We start from the raw sequence: 19,226 nt of genomic DNA, 5'->3' as shown, positions 1-19,226 counted from the left end.
TATTTGCAATGTATAGGATCAAACATTTCTAATTTTTAACAGGGCTTTCAAATAAACACACTACATTATAGAAGAGATCATTGGAAATTAAATTAGCCTGCTGTACAGAACGCAGCGCTCACATGTCTGCCTTCCTCACTGTTCCCAGGAGCAGACGCCGCCCCCGCGGCCCGAGGCCTACCCCATCCCCACGCAGACCTACGCCCGGGAGTACTTCACCTTCCCCGCCTCCAAGTCCCAGGACCGGGCGGCCCCTCCCCCTCCTCACAGCCAGTGGCCCCCCTACGAGGAAGAGCCACAGGTGCGCGCGGACAGCAGCCACCCCAGCACTGCCACGCAGGTGAGGGAGGGCGCCACACACACTGCGCCCAGCGGGGTGCACCGGAACCCCTCTGGGCCAGGGCCAGGTCCCGTCCACCAGCCCTGCGGACTGCGGTGTTGGCGCTCTGTCCCGATTTGGTGTTTAGCTTGGAGGAGCCGTGGGGAGGGCTGCTTTGTTGTCTTATCGATCAGCGAAAGGACAGTAATGGTGAGCCTGATTCCCGACCGCCAGGGCCCGTTGTACCACTGCTTCTGGGAGGGAGAGGCGAGAGCCAGGGAGTGCGTGGGACTCATCCCCATCTGAGCTGCCCAAGCCCGCAGAACGCACAGGGCCTCGGGCCCCTGCCCGGGACGCTGCTGGCATGGCCAGGGGAGGGGATGGGCGTGCAGCGTGGTGTAGAGAGCCAGGTCCCTGGGGGGCGGAGCTGAGCCTCCACCCGGGTGTGACTAGACCCTGCACTCCAGGCAGCATGGCGGCCTCCAGAACCAAGACGCTTCAGAGCATGGGAGAAGGCCGGGAGCCCCGCAGGGGAGCAGGCCAGCCTGCGGGAGGGTGGCACCCCGGGGTGGGGCGGGGAGTGGCCTTCCCACCGCAAGGGCAGCTGGGGCACCGTGAGGGGCGTCTGCAGCAAGCGGAAGGCTGGGGTCTGTCTGGGGCAGCGGAGAGTGGGGTGGGCGCTGGTCTCCGTCCTCAGTGAAGTCAGGACCCGTTGGCAGACGTGTTTTTCTTTCTAGAAAGGTGACTTTGCATTGTGAGATGCTATGCTTCAAACTAGGTGCAGCTGAGGCAGGGCCCACGCGGTGCAGACAGGGCAAAGTGGCGGCCACGCGTCATCTGTCCGTGGGCCGTGGCGCCCAAGGCTTGTTTTTAAAGTGATGCTTTATCTTCCTTCTTTTTCAAGGAATAGTTCATGTTTCATTTTGTTTGTTTTTTAAGGAAAGGAAAACAGCCTATTTTCCAGGTCTGCACCTGCAGTTTCTACTCACTAACACGGCAGGGAAAAGGATTCGCCTCAGACACTGTAGTGAATCATTTTTATTTCAGACTTGCTGTTTTCCAGGCGTCGGGCTGGCCCTCTGAGAAAAGCGTATTTATTTCTGCCCCTGGTGCACACACAGCATCTGTGCCCGGCCAGGGTACCGTGCTGTAGACCCCCAGGACGGGCCGTGATGGGCCGCGCTGGCCCTGCGCCCGTGGCTCCCTGCAGCGCGCATGGCTCTCGGGGCGGGCACGGGGCCAGGCGATGGTGGCAGCGTTCAGAAAGCCACGGTGATCGCGTGGTTGAGGTTCTGTGATTAGTCTTAGGAAGAGGTAGAATGTTAGTGCAGAGAAGCGATTTTTGTTGCTGTTCACGTAATTAGGCTAAATATTCACCCTTCGAAAGTCAGTCATGTGACTGGCCCCGCAGTGGGAGGTGTGCGGGGGCTGAGGAAGATGCGGGCGGACTCCGTGCTGAAGGGGCTGCGTCTGTGCGCGTGGGTCCTGCCGTGACGCGGAGGGCGCACAGCTGCTGCCCTGGGGGAAGGAGGCTACCACCCTGCGCGGTGGCTGCGCACAGCCTCTGCTCTGTGTGCGCCCTCTTCTGATGGTTCTCCCGGGGATAAAATGTTTGTGGATTTCCAGTAATGTTTCCTGATGAGCGGCTGAAATATGACAGTCTTCCTTTTCTCTTCCCAGCGTGTCACCCGTTCCCAAGAGGAACTTCGGGAAGATAAAGTTTACCACTTGGAGCGCCATCGGATGGAGGCCACGCTGGACCGCAAGTCTGACAGTGACGTGTGGGTCAATCAGAGTTCCTCAGTGGGCTCCAGCGCGTCCAGCCAAGAGCACCTGGACCACGTGTCTAAGCCGGGCACTCCCGCGTCCACTTTGACCAGAAGCGGCCCTGGGCGCTGGAAGACACCGGCCGCCGGGCAGCCTGTGCCAGCAGCGGTCCCCCAGCCTGGCCGCACGGACCTGCCCCCACCCCCTCCTCCACCTCCCATGCACTACGCCAGCGAGTTTGACGGACTCCCCATGGAGTTGCCTCTCCCACCACCCCCTGCCAGCCAGGCGGGCCCTCTGTCTGCACAGGCCGCTGCAGAGCGGAAGAAGCGGGAAGAGCACCAGCGCTGGTACGAGAAGGAGAAGGCCCGGCTGGAGGAGGAGCGGGAGCGGAAGCGCCGGGAGCAGGAGAGGAAGCTGGGCCAGATGCGCACGCAGTCGCTGAACCCCGCTCCCTTCTCTCCTGTGACTGTGCAGCCCGTGAAGCCGGAGAAGCCGGCCACGCTGCAGAGGCCCCCGGACACGGTCATCCGCGAGTTGCAGCCCCAGCAGCAGCCCCGCACCATCGAGCGCAGGGACCTGCAGTACATCACCCTCAGCAAGGAGGAGCTGTCCTCTGGGGACAGCCTGTCCCCGGACCCCTGGAAGCGGGACGCCCGGGAGAAGCTGGAGAAGCAGCAGCAGCTGCACATCGTGGACATGCTGAGCAGGGAGATCCAGGAGCTGCAGGGCAAGCCCGCGCGCACCGCCGAGGACAGCGACCGGCTGCGGAAGCTCATGCTCGAGTGGCAGTTCCAGAAGCGGCTGCAGGAGTCCAAGCAGAAGGACGAGGACGACGAGGAGGAGGAGGACGACGACGTGGACACCGTGCTGCTCATGCAGCGGCTGGAGGCAGAGCGCAGAGCCAGGGTAAAGGGGCGCAGGGCGCGCTCGCTGCTGCTCCTCACGGGGGGCGGGGCCCCCGGAAACGACCCCACATGGAGGCCGGGCGTTTTCCAGACATGCCCAGTCCCAGCGGAACGGGCCTGTCTCCGTCCACAGGCTCATTCTTACCTTCTCCAACGCTTCGGTTAAGGGAGCAGCGATCTTGATCCGGGGTTGGCGAGGCTTCCTCCTGAAACAGGCAGGTAGTAACGCTCTCGGGCGCTTCAGGCCGTGCAGACTCGGCCTTCCTGCTCAGCTCCGCAGCTGGCGCCGGGCCGCACACAGAGGGTGCGGCTGCCGCCCGGCCCCGCTCTTGGCAGCAGCACGGACGGCAGGGAGCTCGCCTGCCACGTCTCCGTGGCAGCCGTAAGACACCCAGAGCTCAGGGTTTTCTTCATTTCTCCAGTTACACAAATAATTTCTAGTTCTCTGTATCCAATAAAAGAAGAAAAGTAAAATTCCTATTAGGTTAATCAATAGATCGTTATGATGCCAAATTTAAGATTTTTGTTAGTCTCTGAGAGCTGTTGACAGAGAGGCATTCGCCGGTGTTAACTGAAGAAAGCGCTACAACCATTTAGTGGTTTGTGTTTTTTTTGGTTTGTTTGTTTTTTGTGGGTTTTTTTAGCAGAATCCAGGATTCTGAGAAAAAAACAGCAGGGGCAGGTCCTCTTTCTTATCTTTGGGTTCTGTTTCTAGTCCAGCTTTTGCCTGACGCCCCCGTCCCTGGTGACGGGGCCGCAGGGCGGTGTAGCGGGCACGGAGCGAGCGGGCGACCGTCCGCTCTGTTCCGCAGCTGTGTCCCCAGGAGACATCCCTCACGCGCGCACACAGACGCACGCGCTGCTGTGTACACGCGCTCCGCATACGCACAGCCATGCCCAAAACCCAGGGGGGGACCGCAGCCGCCTGTCCACGCTTGCGCCTCTGAGGCGAAGGCTGCAGTGTTAGCTGCCGCTGTTCTTTGGCGTCTCCCAGTTCACCAGGCGTGCCCTTCCTTCAGAGGGTCTGTGTTTGCCTTCACTGCCACTGACTGGAAAGAACAGCTGCCCGGTCAGAACTGGGGGCGTTTGGCGTAAGCACCCTGGCCCCGTGGTGTGCACTGCTAGCTGTGCGCGCCCTCAGCCGGCCCTGTCATTCGGGGACACGCCGCAGGCAGGTCCTTAAAAGAGCCGACCGTGCCTGCGGTCTGTCCCTCTTGCCCCCCGAGACGCAAGGCCGGCCCGGCCTCGACCTCGCTGTGGCCCCAGCCCTGACCGTGAAGCCGCGTCAGCGGGGACAGGGAGGCGTCTGGTGCTCACTGTTGCGGCCGCACCCCAGGAACAGTGACGGGAGCGGCCGTGCCATCCTGACCCTCGAGGCACTCCCTTCCGTGGAGATGGGGCTTTCTCCAAAGGTCTGTCCATTTTAAGCCTCTTAGTACAAAGTGTGACATTTGGAACATTTTTATGATAACTTAGTTAGACGCATCTGTGATTGAATAGACATTGAAATTAACATCTCTGTCTCCACATAAGGGGGCCGAGGGAACTCGGCCTCGTTTAGTTTCCGTGTGTCTAGTCAGGAAGTTCAGCAGTGACTTGCTGGGGGCCCACAGCAGCCTGCGCCCCCGCCCCCCACCGGGCCCTTCAGACGCGGAGGCAGGGGAGCAGCAGGCGGGCTGGCGGCGGAACACCGGTCGGACCTAACTTTTCACACTTCCTCTTTCTTTTTTCCCTTCTGTCACCTGCAGCAGACTGCTGTGCCAGCAATCTCTGTTCTAGATTTGGTATGTTCTCGTTCCTTCCCTTTGGTACGTCTCCCTGTCTTGACTTTCCTGCTCTCCAGTGGTGGTTTGTGTCCCGGTGGCCGCAGCCCTCCCGGCCCCAGACCGGCGTCTGGGGCCCGCGACCCGGGAGCATGCCTCTTACTGTCCCCACACGTAGTGTCCCCTTGCTCTTCTCCTGTGACGTTTAAGTGTCCTGTTCACAGCTTTCACCTCTTCTCCGTTCTAGTCGTGAACCGATTGTATGTATTCTCAGTCATAAATACACGAGCAAGTGAACATTTGCAGAGAGTAATAATCCATTTCTTTCTTGTGCCATTAGAAATCGATTTTAGATACTCAGCCATTAGAAGCTCAGCTGAATTGATGATGACGTTGTTTGCCATTGAGATGGAACTGCCGGGGAGGGGACTGCTGATGGCTAGAGAAGAGTGTGTTCCAGGCGCGCGTCATCCGTGTTCCCCGCCGCCACTGCGTGGATCGCAGGGTATCAGCCACACCAGTGTCGCATCTGCCCCGAAACACGTGGGTCGCCCTCTGCTGCAAAGGCGATGTGTTCGGGGTCAGCGCTGAAAACCCTTGGCTGGCACTTGGTGTCTGTCTGTGTCGTCTGCCAGACGATCACAGTCCAGTCGCGGTTGTAGAACAGAACTTCGGTTCTCCACCCGACAGCCCTTTCTTGCTGATACCTGTGTGATCGGTCACGCATCTCCCAGGCGACCAGCGCGGGGGGTGGTTTTTGAACAAATCGCTGCTCCAACAGCCTTTCACAGAAATCTGGCTGGAGCACTGAGGTCTCCCTCACATTTGACCGATGGGTTAGCTTCAAAGTACATCTGTGAGTCGGCCTTGAAATGGCAGGCCAGTACCAGACAATGCTTTAAAAAAATAATCCCTGAATTTGGAATTGACTCGAAATGGCCTTTCGCCAAGTAGCAACCTGCCTTCGGTAAAAATTTAGGCAGCAGGGGGGCGATGACCCCTCCAGGGAGAGACCTCTCCTGAGCCACCCCGACCCTGGCCGGCAGAAGGGCCCGTTTCCTGAGCTTCATGTGCGTTTCAGGACACACAGGCCCGCGTGTCTCTCCCTCCCTGTGGGTGGAGGTGCGCGCCGGCGGCCGGCGCTCAGGGCGGCGCAGGCGCCCACAGCCGCCCCCATGGGCCCGGGGAGGCCCCTGTGCCACCCAGCTTACAGTGAACGCTAGGGGTGATGTTCAGGGGTGGGGTGACTGGAAGGTTTCTGTTCCAGAGCTAGGGGTAGCTGAGCTTTTCTTTCTTTGAAAGATAGTTAAGTATTAATACTGACTCCAACCACCCGGCTCCTGAGCGTTTGGGAGGCTAGTTCCCCAGTAGATGTCGCCGTCGCCGTCCCCGTCCAGGCAGCTCTCTGCGGCCTTGCTGTGGGGTCTGTGGGGAGCGGGGTGAAGGAAGCATGTGCGTCCTCTCGTGGCAGCCGAGGGGCAGCGGGTCCGAGGGCGCCCGGCTGGTTTCTGCTCCTGGTCTGTCTCCGTCCCCTGCCTGTGCCCCCCACCTCCTGTGCATGGCCTGTGCTCATGCCAGCCACCCCCCTCTCACGTGTCCAGTGCAGGCCCCTCTCCCGCCCCGCAGGGCCCCCCTCAGCCTCCGCTCCACAGGGGTTCTCCTCGGGGGCTCCCTCGGAGCCCTCGGTGACCACAGCCGCGGTTTCCCCTCTTGTCGAGAAACTGCCATGCATTTGCCCTGCGCCTGCCCCCCAGCCTGAGCCACAGCGTCCCCCGCCGGGGCGACTGCAGGGAAGCCCTCCCTGGATGCCTCACCTCCACCCCGGTCCCCCTATGGCCGTTCTCCGCGGGGCAGCCACAGGGAGACTGAAAAGCTGGCGACAGCAATGTCCTCAGGGCCCTGCGGTGGCTCCTAGGGCCTTCAGGCGCCACGTTCCGCCCACACCACCCAGGCCCTGCCTTGGGGTGCAGAGTGGCCATCACCCTGGTCCCACCTGGCTCGCGTCGGACGGGCGCCCGGCCCGTCTCCCTCCTGACAGAGCGTGTGGCTCCAGGTCCCCAGAGAAGCGCAGGCTGCCCTCTCCTTTCCTCGTGCCCACCGGTGACATGGGTGGGATGGCGGGGCGGCCCCGCGTTCAGAGACCGGCCCAGCCTGAGGGAGCTGAGGCTGCCCAGCATGTTCTGAGCGCACATCTGGGGCCCTTCCTGCCGCTCGGCCGCCCGCTCCTGGACTCCACCCCCAGGAGCCGCGCCCCCAGGAGCTCCCATTGCCCGCGGTCTCCCCAGGCCCATCCTGGCTCCGACCTGCCCCCGGCAGCCCCTCCAGCCCTGGGGGCTTCAGCTGGCAGCACTCCTCCTCGCTCCTCCACCAAGACCTGAGGGCGGCCAGCGCCCGTCGGTCGGCACCCTCCATGGGACCAGCGGGGTCGTGTATCCCAGGGCGGGGCCTCAGCACCGTTGCGGAAGCACCAGGCGGGAGCCGCCCTGGGAGCAGAAGCCGCAGGCTGTCCCCTCGCCAGCCCAGGCGGAAGGACTCAGAAAGGGGAGTGGCCCAGCCCAGGGCCTCGGAGCCAAAGGGCGGACACGCCCCCCCCCCCCAAGGGCCAGCAGGGCCGGAGGCCTTGGGAGAGGCGCAGCGCTCAGGTGGGAAGCCAGCACGTGTCTGTTGTGGAGATGGGCCCCGAAGTTACTTGGATTGTGGCGCGCCGGCCAGTCCCCCTGAACGCGCTGCGAAGGCGCGCGGTCCCTCCGGGGCGCAGGCCCTCGCCACCCCCCGCAAGGGGGCTCCTCGGACGCGTCTCTGCCACTGGAGGACTCCAGCAGCTAAGCCACAGATCAGACCACTCCTGATAGAGTCATTTTCTTACCGTTGAAACAGAGGAGTGTGGTCTCGGCCCAGGGAGGGACCCTCTGTCACCAAGAGCCGGCCCTTTGGCAGGTGGCGCGCCCGCTCGGGTGAGAGCGGGTTCTGTGGCCCCAGCGAGGAGACGCGTGTCCCCCCCGGTCCCCTCTGCAGGCCCGACCTGCGTGGGGTGAGCGCGCCCTGTGGGCGGGGGCTGCAAGAGGGCCTGCGGAGGGGGGTCCGCGGGCCGCCTGCCGGGCAGACACAGCCATCCCCGCGGCACAGGCGTCCGCAGGGGGGTGCCAGTGACGGGCACGAGTCCGGCTTAGGGGCACGTGGGTCTCGACTCTCCACGCACTTGGTTTTCATTTGAAGACACCTTTTTTAGAAGCGTGGACGGCCAGCACAGCGGGCCCGTGGGTCCCGCTCCCACGGCGACCTTTGAAATGCCGGCATGGTCTGGGTCCAACCAGTTTTGGTCGGGGCTGCCTGGATTCACTCTGTAAGAATTGTGTCTATTTACATCTGTTCCCCGAGTAGGGCTTCCCACAAGACTGCTTTGATCGTGTGTGACTTCTCATTCCCGAGCTGTTATTTAAAGGAAATTAAGAGAGTAGATTGTTTTTTTTTTCCTATCATTAGTGGGTTTGGGTTTTTATTTTTTGGGATTTGTTTCTTTTTGTTTTTTTTTTTTTTTTTGCTTTCTGTGTTTTTTTCTTTTTTTTAAAGTAGTATCTCTTTGAAGAGAAACCGATCTGAGTTTTGAAACAAAAACCGCTGTGTTGAACATCTTCCCAGGCTGTGGGGAGGAGCGGCCTTCCTCCCAGCGTTGGTGCCGGCACTGCGTCCCCTCCCAGCCCAGGAGCGGCTGGCTCCGCCCCGGCAGCAGGCAGCCTGGGGCGGGGGCAGGGCCTCAGGAAACAGTCTGCTCCTGGATTCAGGGGCTGGGTCCTCTGCCAGTTGTTAGGAGACTTGTACTTGTTTTGATTTCTTCACACCGCAGTGCTTTTGGAAAGCGCTAGCTGGCTATTCCGGTGTGTGCCGTCTTCCCTGCCCATGGCCGGTTTTGACAAGGCCCAGGAAACGCAGCCCCGGGAGGCCGGCTTGCGCTTCAGGAGGGCAGCAGAGGCACCTCTGCGTTACTGCAGGTTCAGTCTCCCATCAGTCACCCTCCTGCAGGGTGTTTGACACCCTCTGCTGCCATCTTGTTATTTTGGTTTGGGCGCCGCCTCCCACCTTTGGTGCCGAGGACCCCGGGAGGCCCTATTGGCCTTGCGGCCCATGCAGCGCCTGCCTCGTTCCTCGAGGCCCCTCCGTTCTTGGCCCACGGCTCTGGGCCCTGCCGCTGCGGACGCCCTGCCGCGCACCTCGACCGCTGGGAGGAGCCGGGCTGATTCGTCTTCCCGAGGGGGGATTCCGCTCCTTTCTAAACGGCTTCTTGTTGTGCACCGACCAGGGGGTACCTCATGGTTGAGCTCGTATGTCACCGGAGCACAGCGTCTGTTCCACAGAAGTAATGGAGCAACGTCGTTAGGGCTTTGTTTTTATTTAAAAAAACAAAAGACAGCCCACAATTCTAACGAGCCGATTGCGGATTAACAAGGAGCTCTTTGGATGCCGAAGCGCTCGCACACCGAAGGGCTGGATGTGAGGACCCTGCCTTGGTTGGGGGAGACCCGGCGGGTGAGGCTTGGCGCTCCGGGGCAATGTGCAGCGCGCCAAGTCCCCTCCTCGGCGGCCGCTGTCCTGCGCCCGTTGCCGCTCCAGCCCGGGCCTTGGGCAGGCCGGGAGTAGAGGAGGGGGCAGGGCTCTCAGAGCCGCCGTCATGGCCTAAGCGGCTGCCTCATGTCCAGGTGCGAGAGAGCCTCGCTCCCTCCTCTCCCGGCCAGAGGGGCTTTTTTCCGGGTTCTTTTAGAAAAGGCAGTTTCTGCCTGGAGTGAGCGTGCGTGACCAGGGGGACAAAGGAGCTGAAACCCAAAGAGAAGATTTGTTCTAGCCTTTTTGTAAGAGATCCTTGAGTGTTTGAATGGTGCAGGGGAGAGATAACAGACGGCAAGCAGGCGACGTGTGTGGGGCGGCCGGGGGCCGGAGCGCACTGTCCTGGGGGGCTGGGTCCCTCGCTGGCACGCCCAGCGGCTCGGGGGGCTCCTCGGCAGCCAAGCGGCAGGAGTCTGAAGGAGGTCCTCCTGCGGTTCCGCTCTGGGGCCCAGGGTTCGGGGGTCTCCCTGAGCAGACAGGACCAGAGGGGGCTGGTGGCAGGGGCCAGGGTGGGAAGGTGCAAGGACCTTGGTCCCCAGGGCCGGGCGCCCGTCAGCCAGCTCAGGGCCCCCCTGCTGCCCACCCAGAGGCTCAGCTGGTCTGCACCTGCCCCGGGGGCACGGGCTGTTTCCCCCGTCCCCCCGTCCCCCCCCCGCCATGGCAGGAACTGGGACGTGCAGGGAGAGGTGGTTGGGCACCTTTTGTTTGCACGGTTCACATGAGCTAGCTAACTTTAAACTTGTTCTCACAAAATAATGGAGCTTGTTTGGTGTGTGTGAGTGGAATGCGCTCTCCCGGGCCCCCGATCCGTGCAGGGCGATTCCGGGGCCAGGGACTGTGCTTTGGGGCGGCAGCCGCATCTCCCCGGCCCTGCCCCGCGCCCGTGTCCTGTGCGAGCCTCGTGTGCGAGCCTCGTGTGCCTGCGTCTGCTCGTCTCCGTGTGCTGTCGCCCCCGGCCGGCCGGGCGCCGGGCGGAAGGTAAGGTCACTCTGCTGTCAGTTACAGGACGAGGAGCGCCGGCGGCAGCAGCAGCTGGAGGAGCTGCGGCAGCGCGAGGCCGAGGAGCGCGCCCGGCAGGAGGAGCAGCGTCTGCGGCGGGAGGAGGAGCGCGGCCGGCGGGACGCCGAGGCCAAGGTTCGGGTGCTGTAGGGCGCGACGGGGCTGGCGTGAGGCGCGGCCGGGGCCGGGCAGGGCCTGCCCCTCCTCTTCCTGGACCGAAGCCCGGCGGCCCCCCTTCTGGACTGTCTCCAGACCCTGTCTTCTGCCCGTCTCTCTCTGACTCCTGGACCCCGGGGCCGGGCCCGCACCGGCCTCTCGGCCTCAGCCCTGCCGGCCCAGCTCTGTCCGTGCTGGACGCGGCCTGGCGGCTGCGGGGGGCTGCCAGCGGTTCCGTGACTGCTCAGCGTGCGTGTGAGCTGCGGGCAGCGGCAGGAACGTAGGGGACAGCCTGTTAGCACTGAGCGTTTTAAGTGGCTCACTCACTGAAATGGCTCCACTCCAGGTGATGGGAAAAAAGGAGAGCGCACGGTTTATACGCGACCAGCTACAGCAGAGCGTGACCTAGAGTGTAACGCGGTAGGCGCTCTGAGCCGTGACATTGTTTCCACGTGCAGGTGTTTTACAAGTAACCCTTTCAGCTGCTCTTCAACGGGGCGGCCAGGTCGGGGCGGCCTCTGCGGGGGGGGACCCGGACGATGCTGCCCCTCCCAGCCTGTGTACAGCTGTGCAGCGTGGTCCCGCAGGCGCTGCCGCTGTCCCCGGGCTCGCGGGCCGGCACGTGCTGTCGCTCCCCTTCTGTGACGGCGGAAGCCTGCGTGCAACCACCTGATTGTTAGAAATCCCTTCTGGGAGGGTCCTGGGACGGTAGGAGCAGAACATCCTCCCGCTGGGGAACGGGACGCGGAGGAAGCCCATGTGGTGGTCCCGTGACCGCCCAGGAGTGAGGCCCGGAGAAAGGACCTGGCCCGTTTAAATGACCGCAGGGCGCTCCCGAGGGCCTGGCCTGTTGGCAAGCTGCCCATCTCGGCCTCTCGCAGACCTTTCCCTGTCCTTAGAGCCTGCCCTCCTGTCACCTGTCCTGCCGGACGGCGTTGCGCTTTCCTCAGGGGTCTGAGCTCGCGGGGTGGCTCGCCCTGGCGTCTTGGCCTGAGCGGGGACGTTGCCACTGATGGCCCTGGAGCCCAGGCCCCTCGAGGCCTCGGTTGGTGCGGCCTGTGAGGTCCGTCTGTCCCTGGGCTGCTGAGGAAGGGCTTGCTCTCCTGCGTCCCGCCCGTGCGCCCTGGGGGCCCTGTGGGTGCCACCGGCCGTCACCGCAGGACCCGTGCGTGTGGCGCTGAGGCACCCTCGGCCCACACTTGACCGCCATGGTCCCCGCGCGTGCGTGTGGCCGAGGCACTCTGTGTGCGGTAACTGCTGCTGTGGGTGGGTGCTCAGTGTACCAAGGAGCCTGGCGACCTGCTGCTTTATGCAGCGTGTGCAAAATTGGTGGGTTGGCTTTGGCACAGAGGAACGGTGGGTGGGACAGTGGCCGTGCAGGCCGTCATTGGGCCTGCTCTCCATCCGAGGAGGCCACGCCAGCCCCCGCGGAGGGCCCCGGCCGCGGCGTCAGCGAGGACCCAGACAGGCCCCCGGCAGCAGCCGGCACAGCCGCAGCGCACACTCGGGTTCCGGGTCCGCACCCCAAGAGGACACTTATTTTGTGTAGAAAATAAGAAAAAAAGTCTTCCCTTCATGATGTCTCAATGTAGAGTAAGAAGATAGAATGAGAAATTGGGTCGAGGCCACAGCGGGGGCTGGCATTCGCTCCTGGGGTTCTCTCCCTCGGAAGGGGACACGTTGGCCATTGTGTGTTCACTCGCTCTGTGCGTGTGCACACATGCGTGTGTGTGCGTGTGTCTGTCTAGAGGCAGCAGGGAGAAAGCACAGGCGTGCAGCGTGAAGTGGGACCAAAAACTGCAACGCTGGCGCCAGCGAGGTCCCTGCCGCCGTGCGCCCCGGCTGAGTGGGTCGCAGCGCACCGCCCCGCGCCCCGCGCCCTGCGCCCTGCGACTGCGTTCCCGTCCAGGCCGGCTGCTTACTGTTTGATTTCTCATCGCTTGTTTCCTCTTTTCTTGTGTTCTAAAACTCCTGTCAATCTTCAACACCATTGTGCTGTAACCTTTTTTAATGTTAAGGTAATTTTAACACTGTCAACTGGAGTTTCTCGGATGTATGTCAGAAAAACGTGTGGTACGTGTCACAATACACCTTGTGGAATGCCTTGTTGCTGTCGCTCTGACTTTCTGTCTGACAGGGAGTGGAAGATGGGGCGTGCGACTCACGAACGGTGGAAGGCTCGCTCGCGCGCGGCTTTGGGCAAAGGACGGTGTTCTTGCGGTCGGTGGTGCCCCGTCACTGCCCCGCCAGTGACCGGGAAGAGCCAGGCGGCTTGCTCACGCCCTTCCCGGGTGGGGGGCTGCTCTCCGGCAGCCGGGCCAGCGGGGACGCGGGTCGCCCCGGGCGCGCCGGCCGCGGGAAGCCAGGTAGAGCCTGTCTGGGGCTGTTTTGTCTTTAAACTCAGCAGTAACAGGTAAGTTGACGCCGGGACAGAAGCAGGAGAGAGACAGGCAGAGTCCGGAGAGCAGGGGAGGGCTGAGCGCTTGGCATGGCGTGGACGGGCCGGCGCGCCTGCGTGTGGGAGCCCGCCCGCCCCGGGAGTCTTCGCGTTCCTTGCTTTCAAGCAGCTTCATGCCGATTGATTCCCGGGTCTCGAGAAGCCCGCTTCCAGGGCAATGTGCCTGTTTCTGTCACCGTAGGCATGATGTCAGGCCCCACGGTCATCACCGGTGTGAGGGGCCCGGGAGGGTGGGTCTGAGGCCGTGCCCCGCCCCCCCCCCCGCCACCTGACCTTGGCCTCTCCTCTCTGTCTTTCCCCCCCACAGAGGCAGCAGGAGGAGGGGTACTACAGCCGCCTGGAGGCTGAACGGCGCCGGCGGCACGAGGAGGCCGAGCGCCGCTTGCTGGGGCCCGAGCAGCCCGAGCCGGAGCAGGAGCCAGGCCTGGGCAGACCGCCGCTGCCCCGAGGCTACGAGCCCGCGGCCCTGCCCTCGGCCGGCGCGCCGCCCCCGCCGCCACAGCGCACCACCTCCTCCCTCCAGGCCCAGGCCCTCTCCCCCGACTCCCTGTACACTGCCAAGTACGTCGCCTACGAGGAGGAGGAGGAGGAGGAGGAGGAGGAGGAGGACCGCGGCCCAGCAGGTCAGGACACCTATGCTGACCCAAGGGCACCGCCGGGGCCCCGCTCTCCTGCCGCCCTTAGGCCACAGCCTCGCCCCTGCCGGCCACGCCCAGCCTCCGATGGCATCTTCCTCTCCAACCCGTCCCAGCTGCCCTCGGCCTGTGCCAACAGCACGGCCCGCCCGGCAGGCCAGGCCCCGCCCCCTCCAAAAACCGCCAGCCTGCTCCACCTTGGGCCCTCCCGCGGGAGAGGTAACCAGCACCCTTCCTGCCCTCTGCCTTCTGGTCGGCTTGGGGCCTCCGCCTGCTCTGCCCACGACGCGGGCCTAGCGCGCCTGCTGGGGAGCCTGGGTCAGGCTTGATTACGGGGCTCCTGGGGCCGCCTTCCCCCCTGATTGTGGTGGCTCGCAGATGCTCTCTCCGGGACCAGCCCTCTGGCGCTGTCTCCGTGGCTGAGCCGGCAGCGGCCAGCCCTCCCCCGCCCCCTGGCGCTGCTGGCCTGGGTCTTCCTTCTCTGCCTCCAGACAAGTCCTGTGCGTGGCTCCCGTGCCCCCTCCCCCTCATTTGGCGTCTACACCAGGTTCTGCTCATCAGCGGGGTCCAGCACACACTAGGGTCTGCATGTCACCGGAGCAGGGCTTTCTCTTCTGGCTCGGGTGCCACATGGCGGTGGTACAGCAGGGACCCCAAGCGGCCGCAGCGCTCGCTAAGCCAGGCGGGGCGAACGGCTGGGTACCGGCTGCCCCTGCCACGAGCCTGGGACTGGACCGCTGTGGGCCGCCCTCCTGCCCACCTTCCTTCCGCCCTGCTGCCTTTCCTGCTCCGAGCACCGCAGCGCAGGCAGCCAGGCCCCTGCCTCAGGTCCTGGCCTGGCACGGTGGGCCCTGCCAGTGCTGGGACCGCGGCCACTGCAGGCGCGTGTTCCGTGATGACTCCGAGGCAGCGCTGGAAGTTGCACTGAGAGCCTAAGTAAGCTGTAGGGCTTCAGATTTCAGACTAGTCCGAGGGCTTCCGCAAAAACGGAGTGCCGGCCGGACAGGCTCCCGTTAACAGTGCCGCTCTTACTAAGCACAAGACTCTCCTGAATCACCACCCCCCGCCCAGCGCCAGGCCCAGGGGCTCCCCCGGCCCTGCAGGAGCTGTCCTCAGCGCCCCGTGCCGCGGGTGGCCCTGGTCAGAGCAGGGGTCTGCCGGGAGCTGCTCTTTGTGAGCGCCCAGAAGGGCTTGTCTTTAGACCTCAGTGGAACGGCAGGGATTTTTGCAGCGAGTGCCATCCGTGTCCCCGCAGCAGAGTGCAAGCCCAGCAGGAGAGTTTGTGGGGGGCGTGGTGACCGCGCTGTGGCAGGCACTCTGCCCCCAGGGCCTTCAGTTCCACCGCAACCCTGCCCCGTCTCCCACCGGAGCCCAGGCAGCAGCAGGCCCCACACCGCCTCCCTCGCCCCAAGCCTGCCTTCCTCCGCTCCCTGCAAAGCTGTTGCTCCTCGGCTCTGCCCTGCCGGGAGTGCACTGGAGAAGCGCAGTTCTGAGCCTGGACCGGTCTCTTCCACTGGGCACCGCGCGCACAGGCAGGGCGCCTGGCACGCGCTTTGCGGCCGACGCATGGTGGGCGCCCTTCCGCACGGCTCCGTGAGGGTCTCTGGTGCGGCCGTTGCTCCCGTGCAGCCGGCTGGGATGTATGACCCTCCGATTGACTGGAAATTCTCAAAAAGTGATTTTTACCAGTGGAAGAAACACGTGTCACTCTGACAACAAAGCTCAAAAAACAGAACATTTTCAAAACAAAATGAGTAAGAAATTCAATACTAAAGTTGAAAAACTTTGAGCGAGCCATTTTTATCGCAAGGCTTGCTCTGGAGGGCCTCCCGTTGGTGTGGCTTTCTGTCTGCTCTCTCGAGCCGTGGCCGAGGGTGGCTTTCTGCGGTGCTGATGGGGGACCCGCACGGAGCCGTGAGGGGGGGGTGAAGTGCGGGGCGGGTGCTCCCACGGTGGCTGAGCCGTCCCATCGCCCGGCGTGGTCCTGCCCAGGAGGCCTGTGTGTGGGCGCGGAGGTCAGGGCGGCAGCGCCTGGGACAAGGGGGTTCCAGTGTGGGCGCGCCGCCCTGCTGCTCTGCAGGTGCGTGGGTGCCCACCGCGCAGGCCGCCGTTGCTCTCAGCGTGGGATTATTTTTTTCCAGCTGAGTTAAAATTAACAGAAACTCATTGGCACAGTTTTAGGGCATGATGATTTTAATAGGGTACCATCAGGGGCAAGAGTAGCTTATCCAGATGCACTTAAAGCTTTTGTCTGCATCCTGTCTTCGGCAGCCCCTCGGCCTGGGGGCAGACAGCAGAGGGCAGGTGGCCGCGCGGGCTGCAGCGTGGGCCCTCCGCACTGCCTCAGGGCATCTCGTCCCTGGCTCTGTCCGGTACGAGCGTACCAGCGCTGAGGGCTGAGCAGCTCATTTGTTTAAGGACTTTTGTTTGTTTTAACGTTACAGCCATTTATTTTGAAAAAATTCAGGAGCTGCCATGAAAAGATTCTCAGCCACAGGATTACTTGAGAACCTGCAAGTTGCTCTGTGATTTTTGTAGGAGACGAGTTGCTGTCTCCCCGTTTAAGCCAGTCTTTTGTGGATTTTCCTTGGGAATCTGTGATGTTTGTGAATTTTATCTGATCGGAGCTCGGCGGCTCTCCCCCTGCGGCCTGTGCAGCTCCTCGCGCACACACTGGCAGGGCCGCGCAGCGACTCGGGCCGCGCTCCAGCCACCGGGGGTGGGGCTTCTCAGCGAAGAGCCTGGGTTTTCTTATTTAGGGATTAAAAATGTCTTATTCTCCTAAGGGCGCTACATCCTTCTCATGGGTAAAGTTTAGCAAATAACGCAAGTACTTTAACTTTGACTTTCTCTTTTATGGAAAAGGACCAAACTGTTTCACGGGATCTTCTGGGGCGCTGGCCGGCGCCCATGAGGCTTATCCGGACCCGAGAGAGAAACCAGCGAAAAGGTAGTGCGTTGGCGCTGGATGGCCCCTGCACCGGGATCCTCTTCCCGTCCACGCGCTGGGTGCACGGGGCTGCGCTGGCACCTTGGAGACAGGTCTCGGGCCGGGCGTTGACCGTGGCCCTGGCCCCGCGCGGCCTGCGCAAGCTCGCCCTTCCCTGCGCGTCGCTTGCAGGGTGGGCCCCAGCAGTGGGTGGGCGCAGGCTGAGGAGTCAGGACTGCAGGACCCGTGGACACGCTGCTCTGTGCGACCCCGCCCCCAGGAGGTGGCAGGTTCGAGGTAGCGCCCTGGGCGTCCCCTCCCCGGGCCCCAGCCAGGAGCGCTGCTGCCTGCGCACTTGTCGGCACGCCGCGTGAGCGGGCAGCCTCAGAGCCGCCTGGCTTCTGACCCGCTACGGCTACATGTGCGGACGCTGACGTGCCTCTCGGGTCCCTGCAGGGCCGCGTGTTGAGATGCTCTGTTTTTAAACTGCCTCTTCAGTTAGACTCTCAGGGAAGGGCGGCCTGCTTGATAAAACTGAGGTTGATAAAAGAGTTTCCAGGGTTGGATGTGACAGGAGTTGACGTTTTCAGGGAGGAGACTGCTCTGTCCTTTCTCTGAAGAGTTCAGGGACAGCCCCGATGACGGCAGCTCCAGGGGCGGTGGCCACGAGTCTGTCGGGGAGGGAGGCCCTCTCACAAACGCGCGCCGACGTTCCCTGCGCCGACGCGAGTGCCCCTGCTTGGGGACGCACCGCTGCCATTCTGACCGGTGCCGTTTGCATTTCCTTCTCGTGCAGCCAGGAGGCCGATGTCCCTGCAAGTTCGGGGGCCCCCGAGAACTTGACGTTCAAGGAGCGCCAGCGTCTCTTCTCGCAAGGTCAAGATGTGTCTAATAAAATAAAAGCCTCTCGCAAGTTAACCGAGCTGGAGAACGAGCTGAACACCAAGTGAGACGGGGCCTCCGCAGGCCCGCGGGCCCTCTCTGCAGGCTCTGTGGCTGCGAGCCCGAGGCGGGAGGGGCCTGCTCCTGCGTCGCGCGGGGCTTGCCTCCGGGGCGGTGGGGACTTGGAGACAGTTCCAGCTCCAAGAAACTCTGTTTTACCAAGAGATTGTCATGTATGCAATTTAAATTACACTGTCTAGTTTCTTCATGATCTGACCCCGTGAAGACCTTCTCAGCTTCTTTCTTAGAGGGGGCGGGAGGAAGGGGGTACCTCTTCCCTCCTGCTTCCCCGAGGAGCACAAAGCCACCCTGCTTCCCTTCTTTGTCACACGCTTGAGCGGAGCTCTCCGAGGGTAGCTTGAACTGCCCGGAATGTCATTTGCACTACTGAGTGGCAAGTAGGGACGGCTCTGCGGGGGGCGGTGACCCTCCCGGAGCGGGGGTCAGGGAGGCGCAGCCCCTGCGTGCGGGCCAGCGGCTCGCCCCAGTGCTCGGGCGGAGCAGGAACGGCGCTCCCGGAACAGGGGCGCACACGGGGCCCTGCCCTTCTCCTGCTTCCCCAGTCCCGGCCTCCTGATCAGGTCTAGGTGTTTGATTGGAAAGTTTTTTGAACAGAAAATGTTGAGGCTTTAAGCTTAGGAAACTTTATAAAAACTAGATTATTATTATAGTACATCATGGGTGGTTTTGCAGGTGGCAGTTACCAGTAGGAAGTTAACGTCTCCAGGCGTTCACGGGGATCCGTGAGGGAGACTGCCGACCACACGGCGGCAGATGGGGACGGGGCAGGGACGCGGCGCCTGAGCCCAGTGGGAGAGGAGCGGGCCGCGCCCGTGGGCTCACGTGCAGCGTCTGTAGTTAGTTTGTAGGAGTAATTCATATGGCAGTTCAAGCTATTTTTTTACACTCTAATAGAATTATTTAATTTTCATTTGTTGATTATTAGTAACCACTGTCATTTTTTCAGCTGTGGAAATATGGCTGATGTCGGGGAGACGGACCTCACTTTGTTTTATATTGTGTGATGTTAAAATGGTAAATTACTTTGTGATTATGAACAAATTTTCTATTTGACAAAGCCCTGATGTGGGGTCTAGATTTTTCTGTACCATATTGTTCTCTGAAAAATACATATGTCAGGAAGATGCGCACACTTCCAAATAGCAGTGGGAGGGGCCCTCTCACCTTAGAAATCACTTTAAGAAGAGCTGTATGATGAATCATTAAAATGCGAGTGTAAATACTTTGTGTCTGTCAGGGTTCTTGTTTGGAAGTGTGCGTTTGCCGCCCCCCCTCCACGTAAGGGGGAGGGCGGGGCCCGCGCTGATGAAGGTCCCCGAGCGCCGGAGCGGGCGGGCAGGCCGACGCCCCGCAGGGCTCGGCGCCAGGGCCCCGTGGGGCGAGGCCCACACGGTCTCCAGAGAAGGGGTGCAGAGGCACTGCTCTTCGGTTCATATATAGGAGACGTGCACATGCCTGTAGGCACCGGCGCGCAGGGCTGCGGGCACGCGCGGCCCGGACGCCGGTGCCGGGGAAGGGCTTCTGCAACTGCGTTACTGTGGAAAATCACCAAAACTGCTGTAGTTCCCGTTTCTACTGTATTTCACTTGCAGCCTATTTTTAATAAACTTTGTATGTATTTAAGTGTATTTGCTGTTATTTTCATACTGCTGACAGATGTTATATTTGAGTATCCACCCTCCTGCCCCCACCCCTCTTCAGTCATTAAACATGCCCAGCCCTGGCCAGCC

The 19,226-nt window shown here is 62.2% G+C and overlaps 1 protein-coding gene across 7 annotated transcripts in view; it reads left to right on the top strand.

The window, feature by feature from the left end:
- The window catches only part of AFDN (afadin, adherens junction formation factor), a 104,879-nt gene extending 86,069 nt beyond the window's left edge, over positions 1 to 18,810 (top strand). For 4 of the 7 annotated variants that reach the window (XM_054595289.1, XM_054595282.1, XM_054595286.1 and 1 more), the window contains 6 exons: positions 149 to 340; positions 2,000 to 2,995; positions 10,356 to 10,490; positions 13,277 to 13,592; positions 16,470 to 16,554; positions 17,330 to 18,810. In XM_054595289.1, the coding sequence (XP_054451264.1) occupies positions 149 to 340; positions 2,000 to 2,995; positions 10,356 to 10,490; positions 13,277 to 13,592; positions 16,470 to 16,554; positions 17,330 to 17,483 (1,878 nt within the window). In that variant the 3' untranslated portion in view covers positions 17,484 to 18,810. Of the gene's footprint in view, positions 1 to 148; positions 341 to 1,999; positions 2,996 to 4,742; positions 4,779 to 10,355; positions 10,491 to 13,276; positions 13,824 to 16,469; positions 16,555 to 17,329 lie in introns of all 7 variants that reach the window. The other 3 variants (XM_054595291.1, XM_054595287.1, XM_054595278.1) reach the window with 2 other exon arrangements.
- The last annotated feature ends 416 nt before the right edge of the window (positions 18,811 to 19,226 follow it).

This window comes from Pteronotus mesoamericanus, unplaced genomic scaffold (assembly GCF_021234165.1).
Source record: "Pteronotus mesoamericanus isolate MK-2021 breed Mesoamerican mustached bat unplaced genomic scaffold, CSHL_Meso_final contig_134, whole genome shotgun sequence".
Taxonomy (NCBI): domain Eukaryota; kingdom Metazoa; phylum Chordata; class Mammalia; order Chiroptera; family Mormoopidae; genus Pteronotus; species Pteronotus mesoamericanus.
Note: the sequence above shows the minus strand (reverse complement) of the source record. Positions and strands in the feature narration are given on the sequence as shown.